General features: G+C 50.2%; 1 protein-coding gene across 1 annotated transcript; it reads left to right on the forward strand.

Moving 5' to 3' along the window:
• Window positions 1-6,337: 6,337 nt before the first annotated feature.
• Window positions 6,338-11,254, forward strand: SOX21 (SRY-box transcription factor 21). The gene has a single exon (XM_083611883.1). It carries the CDS (start codon window positions 8,699-8,701, stop codon window positions 9,554-9,556), a length of 858 nt encoding a protein of 285 aa, XP_083468009.1. The 5' UTR covers window positions 6,338-8,698; the 3' UTR covers window positions 9,557-11,254.
• The last annotated feature ends 724 nt before the right edge of the window (window positions 11,255-11,978 follow it).

Genomic DNA, 11,978 nt, shown 5'->3' on the forward strand with positions numbered 1-11,978 from the left:
TAGATGTTTCTAGACTGCAATTCCCATCACCAGTGACTATTGGCCTGTTGTCTGGGATTGATGGGCATTGGAGACCCAAACACCAGGAGAGTCACATGTTCCCTATCCCTGATTTAAACTTTTAAAAGAGCTTATTGTGTACACTAGGGATTTATATTGGTTTTGCTTCAGTTTAACGGTAATGATTTTCTCTAACAAATTCCTCCTTGGGGGCCTGCCCCACAGTTTGAGAACCATGGCAATATATTACATCACAGAGCCATTACTGGGAACAGGGGTTTGTGCCTTTGATGTTCTGCATTGAATTGTTTCAAATAAGAGTCAGGCCAGATGTAGTTAATGCAATAGCTAGCCAGAGGTATAAGTGCTCCTCCTGAGGACTAGCTGCTTGACATAGATGGGGGTCAGGAGGATGGGCAAAGCTTTCCCCTTCCCTCTCCAAATGGTGTCCCTGAACACGGCCTTTTCTCTACGGCAGGTCAATTTTGTTTGATGTAAAAAGAGCAGAGACACTAACATATTTCTTGTGACATAAACTTTATGGATTAGAGTCCCACCATCAAATGCAAGAAGTGTTCAGTTTGGGGTGGGGCATGTCTGGTTTGCTTCTCTCCCCCAGCTGATGAACTTGGAGATCAGGCAATGAGAGAATGTTCCTGATGTGTTTGAGTATCCTCTAACTTAATTCTGGGCAACAGAAAGAGGCCCCTTGCTTTCAACCTGATGTGAGGTGGAACAAGAAGAAGAAGAAGAAGAGTTTGGATTTGATATCCCGCTTTATCACTACCCGAAGGAGTCTCAAAGAAGCTAACATTCTCCTTTTCCTTCCTCCCCCACAACAAACACTCTGCGAGGTGAGTGGGGCTGAGAGACTTCAGAGAAGTGTGACTAGCCCAAGGTCACCCAGCAGCTGCATGTGGAGGAGCAGAGACGCGAACCTGGTTCACCAGATTACGAGTCTACTGCTCTTAACCACTACACCACACTGGCTCTCAAGGAAAGAGGAAGCTGAATTTAAGCAATTATAATGTTTAGGCAAAATGTATGTATATTGCACATTATAGATTCGTTGTATACAGGCAATCTCTCAACTCATGTTCCAGGGATCACGCTTAAAGTAAAAATTGCATATAGTCAAAACACATTGGGTAAAATGGTGAGGGGGTTGGCAAAGTCTTTTTTCCTGGATGCCTGCCCCCTTTCCACCCCCCTTTTAATTTAAAGAAATTGCCAAGCGTGTAAAGCTGAATGCACACAACTTAAATGCGGGTAAGTTGCAAGCTACCTGTATTTCACATTATGTGCACATTTTATGTCAAGTACACATTACAGAGTAAATCTCTATAATCTCTGCAATATGTAGAGCAGGGCTTCCCAGATTGAAATCTGTGGACCACCAGAAGTCCATCACATGTCTGCATTAAATAGCCATATAGATTTTTAATTGTATTTTATTGCTTCTTTTATTTCTTATACTGTACTCTGTTGCATTACAATTTGAAATGTAAGGAATGCAAATTGTAATACAATAAAATACAATATGAGAAATAAAATGCAATAATAATACAGTTTAAAATCACACAGCATTTAGCAAAGCACATTACAATTACTACAACAGGAAGGGACATCATTATGTGTGTTGCCAAGACCCTCAACCATTTTCAAGCGGTCTGTGGGATAAAATGTTTGGGAGCCACTGATGTAGGGTTCCTCCCTCTATATAATTTCAATATAAATTTCAAGTTTGGAGAAGCCAAAAAAAGGAAAGGAAGAAGTGAAGAAAGAAGTCAGTGTCATAAGAAGTAAGTGAATGTACCATCAAGTCTTTCATGTTAATTGGAACCATGTACAGGTTAAAAAAAACCCCACTTTTATACAGGGAGTGGATGAATTCATTGGGTTAGTCCTCTGCATTCTCAATCATTTGGTCATTTAATATGCAGTCCTATATTTACTTGACTGGAAAACTATGGGACTTACTTCTAAGTAAACATATAGAGAACATATAGAGAAGTGTGCTATATGATCCCCCAACTTAGTGCACTCCTGAAATATCAAAAAGTTTGGAGAGAATCATTCAGCAGCAGCCTGAAAGGATTAAATTGTTTTGAGCTGTAGAGGATCTCAGTGATCAATGACTTCCATGGTTAATGACTCAGGAACTTGAAAATGTGAATAATAATAATAATAATAATAATAATAATAATAATAATAAAAGGCTGCCTCTGAGTATATACAGAGGACTCCCCACCCCCGCCTACTGAATTACATAGTCATTCTTTATGAAAGGATTAGGATAAAGTCTTCTGCATCTGAAGCAGTTTTTCATAGCTTTAAGTTGAATATAGAAGAGTAATTAGAATAGCATTTCACTTACAAGAACAATCAACCATCTCATGTCTCTCTCTGCAAAGCATATTTCAAGAAATAACAGTGGTGATGATAATAATATCTCTTACATTATTGGCTTTTTCAATGCATAAAAAGAGGAAGCTTATACATTGCTTAACTGGACCAGTCAGATTCCAAGCAGATGATGGAAAGGAGCATAGGACTAGGCCTGGAATTGGGTCCTCACTTTCCCATTAAACTCACCAGTTGATATTGGGCCAATCACCATCTCTCGGTCTACTTCACATGGTTGTTTTGAGGCTCAATAGAAGAGAAAAATATTTGTGGTTTTGAGGTCCTTGGAAGAAAAGCAGAGTGCAGTGGTACTTAGGGTTAAGTACTTAATTGGTTCCGGAGGTCCGTTCTTAACCTGAAACTGTTCTTAACCTGAAGCACCACTTTAGCTAATGGGGCCTCCTGCTGCCACTGCGCTGCCGGAGCACAATTTCTGTTCTCATCCTGAAGCAAAGTTCTTAACCTGAAGCACTATTTCTGGGTTAGCAGAGTCTGTAACCTGAAGCGTCTGTAACCCGAGGTACCACTGTATGATGCAATAAATGGCATAAAAGGCATTGTCAATGACTGAGAGTAAATCTGGGCATGTCAGTCTGTGTTTGTGATACTTCCCCAGAATTTGCAGGGTGCTTAATATTTATTATTCAAAGCATGGTAAGTGTTGTAGTAGTTGTAACGGTGTTGTGTTCAATTATGCCAAAAGGAATTTTTTGTGTGTTAAAAACACACAACAACAACAACAACAACAACAACAACAACAACAACAACAACAACAACAACTTTGGCTGCCGTCCTAAATGCACCCCACTGAAAGCAGAAGGACTCAAATATACCGTATATTAAACATGTGTAGGATTTGTTTAAGGCATTTGACTTTAAAACAACAGCAGCAAACACATTTGCCTATCCGAAATTCTAATCTGTGTGATAAAATGTAATCTCTCTAAAATCCCCCCCCCCTTTTCTTAAATCCATGCCCACAGTTTGAAGATCCAAAGTACAAATGGAGGAGGCTATTTCAGGACTGTGGGGTTTTAGAAAGGGTGGCAAGTCGCACCCCTTCCCTTCTCGCTCCCCCCCCTCCCAGCCTCCACATATCCTCTTTTTTTTTGCTTCCCGGTTTAACTCTTCTAAACCCAACTGAAGCGAATGACACACAAGCGGAGTCGCTCCTTTGGTGTCCGCATTAATCAATCTGACACGTCCATTCATGCCGTGGCCACGGGAAGGGAGTGTTAATCGTTGGTTTTCTTTGACTCTTGAAGGGTGTAGCATTCTGCCATATGCTGGTATTTTCCAGATCTGGCTCTCTTGGGGCGAGGGAATTAGTCGACCCTTAGTCTTCTGGGTATATATGGCTGGCCTGTCTACCCGTTTCGGGAAGGGAGACAGATAGACAAATTAGATGCATGGGAGGAGGGGGAAAGAGGCTTTTAAAGGGGGGGGGAGCTGCTCCCATTCTGTTTATTGTAACGAAACGAGTTATAAGAAGTTCCCAGAAATGATACGGGGAGGGGGGAATCCCATGTCAGCCGCTTTCCTGCCTGGTTAGTAAATTTCTCAAAGAGAATTTCCTAGCCACCCTGAATGGTTCAGATGCCACAATTGGCAAAGAGATGGATTTTTCTTTATTTTTTTGTGTGTGTGGAGGCCTCGTAAGACCTTGCAATCTGGTGCATGTCTACTCAGAAGTTAGTTCGAATGGGTTACTGATATGCTTCCTTGAAATTCAGCCCCCGCTGAGTACAAGGGGACTTTCTGCTTCTTCTTGCAAAAACCGAAGCAGATTGTAGAAATAAGGCACGAGTCATTGAGGCACTATTAAGTCCCTTTGATTTCGGTTTCCATGCTCAGAACTAAGCCCACTGTGTTCAGCGGGACATGTTCCCCGGTCAGTGTGTGAGTGACTGGGCCTTCAAATAATTTATTATTATTATTATTATTATTATTATTATTATTATTATTATTATTATTTACATTTGTACACCGCCCTTCATCGGAAAAGCCTGAGGCGGTTCACAACAGAAAAAAATACAAAATGAGAATGCAGAATACATAGTAACACAGAAACTAACCAATAACCCCACCTCCCACAAACACAGTTTAAAGAGGAACGTTTTTGCCTGGTGCCTAAAGATGTATAATGAAGGCTCCGAAAGACCTTCGCTGGGGATAGCATTCCACAAATGGGGAGCCACCGCAGAAAAGTCTCCTCCACCCTCCGGACCTCTGCTGGAAGAGGAACATGAAGAAGGTCCACCAGAAAAGTGCTGGTTGCTTTTTTCAAATCTCAGAAATAAGGTCCCAAATATTAGCCCTTGACTTCTCCAATTGAACCCAAGAACCTGAAGAAGCCAGAGCGCAGAATAACTGGGGTTAGATGAAGACATCGTCTGCCTGCGTTTTTCTCCCTCCCTTGCCCTCTGCCTCCTTTTCCAGATTCCCCTCTAATCCCAGTTTTGATTATATCGGTATGAACATGCAAGATTATATGGGTGTGACCATGCAAAAGCGCCTCCTTCCACTCTGGCCTGGTTGGCGTTGTTGCTGTAGCTTCACTTTTAGCCAGGCACCTGTTACTTTTCTCTCTCTAAAGTTGGCGGCATGCATTTAAACGGGGGCGTCGTGGAGTGAGCCAGCAGCCCCGCTATACCTGAAAATGCAGACTGAATGAAGTTCGCGGACTCACGATTGATCTCTGGAAGAAAAGAACTTGAAGAAGGGAATAATACCGCGATGCCCAACCGAAGTCCCAGTTAAGTCGCAGCGCTTGAATTTAAGCCGACTTTGGTGTCGCTGAACGACACTGGCTGGACAAAACACTCTGAATTTCAGTCCGGAGTGAAACCGATTTAAGTCGTGCTAGCACCAAGGAGACTTTAATCGGTTTAAATCCAGACACTGCGCCCACGCAGTACATTCAAAGCGCCTTGTCCCTCTCTGGGAACTCTCGTTTAACTCTCACAGAGCTATAGTGTTCAGCACCCATAAGAACCACATTTCCCAAGATTCTTGGGCCAGAAGGAAGAGGAGAGAGATGTGTGTTTTAGATGTACTTTAAATGTGGATCGGGCTGACAGATGGCTGCAGCAATTCTTCACCTGAATATTTGGGGACGGGGAGGGTCACTTAAAGGAAAGGTGGATGAGTTCAGAAGCAAAAGGTTAGCTGCTAGACGGATGGCAGATAGCGGGACAAATTTAAGGAGTAAGTCGCCCGGCAAAAGCGACCTGATTTCAGAACTATCCGACGTGGGATGGGGGAAGTCTTACGCCCCACCCACTTCTGTACTCTTTGATCCGAGGCATCCTTTCATGGAAGTAAAAAAAAAGGCCTGTTGATTGAAAATGAATTAAATGAATTGAGCCTCTCCACCAAAAAAATCAGAAATCAAAGGAACGCCGCTTAGGGTCGCATCCTCTGCAGAGCATCATTCCACACGCAGTGATAACGTTTCCAAAGACATCCGAGGGGAGACTGGAGGAGCAGTCGCAGGAGGAACTCCCTACCGAAGTTGATGCTCTGAAGTGACCGAATTTCGGAATAAATCGTTTAAGAGAGCAAAAGGGAAAGTGCGACGCGTGGTGAGGGGGGCTTCTTGCCTCCCCCTTGCAAACTGCAACGGAAGAAATGCGCTTGTTGAACGTCCCCGTCCTCTCCATGGGCGTAGCCAAGAGGGGGAAGGGAGGGGCAGCTGCCCCCCAATCAATAATAATCAATAAAAATACGTAGCAAACTGAGGTTCTGCCCCCCTTTAACAAAAGGCCTGTCCCCGCTAACAAAAATCCTGGCTATGCCCATGCCGCTCGTACTGCCTGAGCGAGCCGGGGGGGGGGGGCGACGTGGGCTCGGTGCTCCCCCCCGGCTCCTTACCTCCGGCCCTCCCCCCTCCTCCCACCCCCGCTACTTCCCTCCCTCACCATCACCCGCCTTGTGGTATTGATCAGAGTTCTCGGACCGAGGCAAAATAAGCTCTCCCCCCGCCCCCGTCCCGTCGATCAGCCTCGCCTTCGCCGGGGAAAGAGTTAATGGTCCCTGCCGAGCCGGGCCGCTTGCTTCCACACACCACGAAGGTAAGTCACAACCAAGCCCGCGCGCCGCCTACGTTCAAACCAGGCGAGCGGGTTTTCCCTTGACAGACAGACGGGCAAGTCAACGCGACGGCAGCCGGCCTAGCAGGTGATCTGGTAGCAGAGAAGCAAGGGGCCGGTGAATAGGAGACAAATATTGGGGGGACCGGGGTCTCCTTCTCCTCCGCCGTTAGCTCCCTAAGGATTTCGGGTCCTCCTCCTCAATTCAGGACCCCCCCTCCCCGCCAGTTAAGTCTGAATTGCCAAAGGGAACGGGGTGCGTTTGGATGCGCTCGTTATCCCTTCCCCTGCCTTCAGGATCTGTCCCGGGTCATTTTTCCCCGGTGCGCCCAGGTGTGCACCTCGGAACCAAGCGCCGCCTCCAAGTGGAAGAGCGTTTCCGAGAAAACTTCGCCAGGAAACTGTCGAGAGAGCACTTTTTTTTTCCGCGAGAGAGAGAGATCCGCGCGGACCAACTCTCTCTCTCTCTCCCCTTCGACGGGCAAGTTGCTCCTCGGAGAGGAAGAGGAGCGAGAGCCAACGAAGCGCGCGTTCAGTTTGGGGATCCTCGTGAGCGATCGCGGCCGTCGAGAAAGGGGGAGCCGTGGCGGCCCCGTCCGCCCCCTCTCCTCTGCTTCTTCGACAGGCGAAGCCGGATGGCCGGCTTTTTCGGAAGAGGAGGGCGCAGGGTTTCCAAAAGGAAAGGTCCCGGAGAGATGGCTCTGAGTGCGCACGCGCCCCGTTTTTCGGGGGGGGGGCGGGCGGAGAGGGAAGGGAGAGAGGGAAACACCCCCCCTGGCCCAGTCCCCGCCCCTCGAAGGCCTGCGGCAGCGTGAATGGGAGACGGAAACGCGCTCTCTTTAATCAATGGGACGCGGGGGAGGGAGGAGGGGAGGAGCCGAGGGGGGCCGCCCATTCACTCGCCTGACACCCCGCCCCCTCCTCCTCCTCCTCCCCCGCCTCCTGCCCCCAGATACACACGCTGCCCATGCACCATATAGGCGAGCCTAATGCCTTCGCCAGCGCACAGGGAGCAGAGCCTGCGTCTCGGAGGCAGCTGGCACCCAGCGCTAGGGCGAGATACGGATATAAATACAGATACGGAGAAGACGCTTCCAATCTAAGGGCTTTGCGCCTGGATCGTCCGCCGTCGACACCGGCCGCGTTTTCAGCTTTTGTTTTGTTTTGTTTTCCCCCTCCTCCCTCCTCCCTCAGCCGCCTTCCGGCCCCCACAGGCTCCCTCTAAACTTCAGCGGAGCGGGGCGGGCGGGAGGAGCGAACGGGCAGAGGTGGAGCCGACGGGAACTTGCGGCAAGTTTGCAGCGAGATCGGGAGAAAGGAGCCGCTCCGGAGAGGAGCCGCTTGGCCGCCGCAAGAAGCGCGATCGCTGGCCGCCCGCCTTGACGCCGCCTGTCGTCTTCCTACTGCGCCCTCGACGGCTGCGAGGAGCTGGTCGTGGCGAGCGCAGGAGGGGTGCTGGCTTCTGAGCAGCCCGGAGGGGAAAATCCAGCCCGGGATCTCGAGGGGAAGGTCGTCAACCTGTTCCAGGAAGAGACCGGCGAGCGAGGATGACGGCCGGAGAGGAAGCGTCTCGCTCCCCGTCCACATAGGAAAGTTGACGGAGAGAGACGGGCGGGCACCGGACAGCCTGGCTGAGGGTCTCTGCGGGAAGCGGACAGCTCCCGTCCCCCTCTCTCTGGCAATCCAGATCGACTTTAGATTGGTGTATTGGACTCCAGAGAATAACACTCGTAACTAAGTTTTTTGGCCTGCTCGAACCGTCGGGTTTAAACTTTTCTCGGCGGCCAGTCATGCTGCCGGTGACGACAGTCCGGGGCTCCTTTGCTGTCCTCCAGTCGGCTGTCAAATGCCCCGATTCCCACCAAGAGTAAACGCCAGTCGGACTTGGGTGTTGCAGGGAGCGCTTTGCACCTACTCGAGCTAAGGAGCGGGCCATTGGAGGGCGGGGGGCGTCGGGGAACGGGACCCGAGGAGCAGGAGGAGAACCGACGGCGTGCCTAACCACCGCCAGTTATAGGCCGTGGCAGGGAGACCGCGGCGGGGTTTTGCCGGAGCACGTTTCGGGGTTCGGAGAGAGGGGGCAGGCACCCCCGAATTTGGGCGTCCGGAGCGCAGGAGCCACCATTGATTTCCTGCGGGTGGCTCGCAGCGACGGGCTGGGCGCTGCCGCCGCCGCTGCCGCCGCCGCTGCCGCCGCGGGCATGGCCAAGCCGGTGGACCACGTCAAGCGGCCCATGAACGCCTTCATGGTGTGGTCGCGGGCGCAGCGGCGCAAGATGGCTCAGGAGAACCCCAAGATGCACAACTCGGAGATCTCCAAGCGCCTGGGCGCCGAATGGAAGCTGCTGAGCGAGGCGGAGAAGCGGCCCTTCATCGACGAGGCCAAGCGCCTGAGGGCCATGCACATGAAGGAGCACCCCGATTACAAGTACCGGCCGCGGCGAAAGCCCAAGACGCTGCTCAAGAAGGACAAGTTCGCTTTCCCCGTCGTGCCCTACGGCTTGCCCGACGCCGCCGAGCATCACGCGCACCATCTCGGCCACCACCACCCGGCCCTCAAGGCGGGCGCCCTCCACGGCCACGAAGCCCTGCTGGCCAACCCGGAGAAGGCGGCCGCAGCCGCCGCAGCTGCGGCCGCGCGCGTCTTCTTCCCCCCGACGGCGGCCGCGGCTGCGGCGGCTGCTGCAGCGGCCGCTGCCGGCAGCCCTTACTCTCTGCTCGACCTGGGCTCCAAGATGGCAGCGGAAATCTCCTCGTCGGCGTCTGGAGGCTCGGGCGGAGGAGGCTCGGCGTCGGGGCTGCCCTACGCCTCATCGCTGGCTTACCCGACGGCTGGCGGCGCTTTCCACGCGGCGGCGGCGGCGGCTGCCGCGGCTGCGGCCAGCGGCGGCCACACTCACTCGCACCCGTCCCCGGGTAACCCGGGCTACATGATCCCCTGCAACTGCAGCGCCTGGCCCAGCCCGGGGCTCCAGCCCCCGCTGGCCTACATCCTCCTGCCGGGCATGGGCAAGCCCCAGCTGGACCCCTACCCCGCGGCCTATGCGGCGGCGCTATGACATCCTGCCCCCCACGTTGGACCCCTGTACAGAGGAAGCCTGTGGGGCGCCTGGGGGCTGGACTCCGACGCCGGACTCTAGCCGACGGGACCCTCTTCTTCCCAGCCCGATGCTGCTGTTGCCGCCGCCGCCGCGGTGCCCTCCAGCCATCTACTCTATGGGGCCGCCGACTGGGGTGTCCGGACGAGAACATTTCGCCTCTCCATCCGTCTTGTCGCCTCCCTCGCCGCCCGTCCATGTCTTCAACCTGTTGCCTTCCCTTCCCCACTCCAGAATCTGCTCGCGCTGCTCCTCTCCTCGGGTTTCCTCGACGGATTTGTTGGAGGGTGATGGGGGGAAAGAGAGAGGAGAGAGGTCGCGCGTCTCCCGGTGGAGACACTTCGGGTAGCCCGTTGCCTTTTCTCCTCGACGTCTCTTGGGATTGCCTTTTCCTTTTCTTTTCTTTTCTCTCTCCTTAACCTCTCCTCCCCCCAAATCCTACCCTTTCTCTCTCTCTCTCTCTCTCTCTCTCTCCACACCCCCGCTAAATCCTGCCCTGTCCACAGTAGGTCCAGAAAAACGGACCCAAAGCCATCAGCCATCAGCCTTGACTCCACGCTGAACCAAGTGGACGAGGCGCGCACAGCTAACCACCCCGCGAAATAAGCAGAGTTTGATACCTCGCTTTATGAGGAGGAGATCGGGTCACTAAAAGGAGAATCAGTATGCACTCTCGTTGTTGATTTCCTCCTAGCTCCCCTCCCTTCGCCCTTTCCCCTTTTAATGTATACAGCAAAGTTCCCCATGACAACTTTTGTAATTCTGGAGAAGGGACCTGTAAATGTCTACATGCGCGTGGGAGCTTTAGGTGTAAGACTGCTTCGCTGTATTATCTGAGTCACTTTCTTTAAAAAAATGAGATATAGATATATATATTGGCTGCGATCCTAAGCACACAGTACCTTGGTAATGGGTCTCGTTGCAATCAATGGGGCTTGTTTCCAAGCAAAACTGTGCAGGAGCTCGAGTGCCATAAATAGACAGCGCCAACCACAGCAAAACAACACCGAGGCGAATTGCAACAGACTGCGAAACTCCTTTTTGGGGGGTTTCGGAGTTCAAACTAAAAATAAAAATCAGACTTCTTGTCTGAGAGATAATTCTATACTTTCTGTGATGTTGGCGTATCCAAAACCGCTGTGTTTCGAGCGAAGACGTTTGAAATCCGCTCCCTTTCGGACACCTTCTTACGGCAAAACCTGGAGTGCTTCCATGCGATTTGGCCCGACTGGGGAGGTGGGGGAGGGAGAAAATATTCTTCTTATTATTCTTTTAAATAAAAGCATACAGGATTCAGTTGCAGGAAATGATTTTGGGGGGCGGGGGAAGTCATTCTGAGCAATCTCTTCCATCACGACCATTTTCGTTTACTTTTGTAATGTGTATATTTGGATTAATGTTTGTGAATCAAGTTGGCTAACCTGTATTTAGTTTCCTTTCCTTTTGTTTTTCGCTTTCTGTAATATAAGGTTTTTGGAGGGGGGGTAAGTTTTTAAGTATTGGTTTTAACATTTGACGTGTATAAATGAGTTTGCTGGTGTGTTCTAATTTAAAATTAGACGTCTAAGCTATATCTGTACATTTAGAATCCGACTTACCACTCTGTTCATTTTGGAACAATGAGTTTAAATAAAAGCCTGAAGCAGGGGAAAGAGAAAATACTCTGTTTCTTGTTGAGTTACTTACAAGATTTTAATCTCAATTGCCCTTACCTGCCTAGGCCAGGTGAAGTGTAAGGTATCCTCTAAAGACTTTCTTTGTTTCGCTTTTGAATAGATTGACTAGGAAATCTAAATCAGACCATTGTAAGGTAGAACTAAACCCTGATTTATCACATTTGAAATCGTGAATAGGAAAGTAGGGTCCCCCCCTTTTTTAAAAAAATCCAAGTAGCTCTATTATGTGGGGGATGGGTGGGTGAAGAAAAAGAAACAGCATTCATTTGTTGGTTGGATAAGACACACAGGGAACCCTGAACCGGTTTCCGTGTAGTGTTTTCAGAGTAGAAAGTTGTTTGCCTGCTCTGTCTTCCCACCACAAAGAGTTTCTCTGCTTCAAATCTGTGCAATTTGCTAAAAGTATCCTTGGGATATTTCTTATATTGCACACCTTGAGGTCGTCACCTGGCGCTCAGGACATGCCGTCCGGGCCTGTTTGTTTTCAGTCTGAAGCAAATAATTAAAAGCAGAGCGAATGGGGAGCCACCCCGGTTAAATAACCTTTTTTAAGGACCATTGATTTCAGCGGCCAACGTTTGCATGCCGCCCTGTTAAAAATCAGCGGGCACTTACTTTGACGCTGCACCCCTAAAAAAAACCCCTTAAAAATTTCATCCAGGTAAGCACATATCAGGTCGGTGTGCCCAGCTGCAATTCTTGGCAAC

The sequence above is a fragment of the Podarcis filfolensis genome, assembly GCF_964270895.1.
Source record: "Podarcis filfolensis genome assembly, chromosome: 4".
In the NCBI taxonomy this organism is placed as follows: Eukaryota; Metazoa; Chordata; class Lepidosauria; order Squamata; family Lacertidae; genus Podarcis; species Podarcis filfolensis.

What these genes read in the sequence shown, in the direction of transcription:
- SOX21 (XM_083611883.1), top strand. Translation starts at nt 8,699, where the DNA reads ATGGCCAAGCCGGTGGACCACGTCAAGCGGCCCATGAACGCCTTCATG.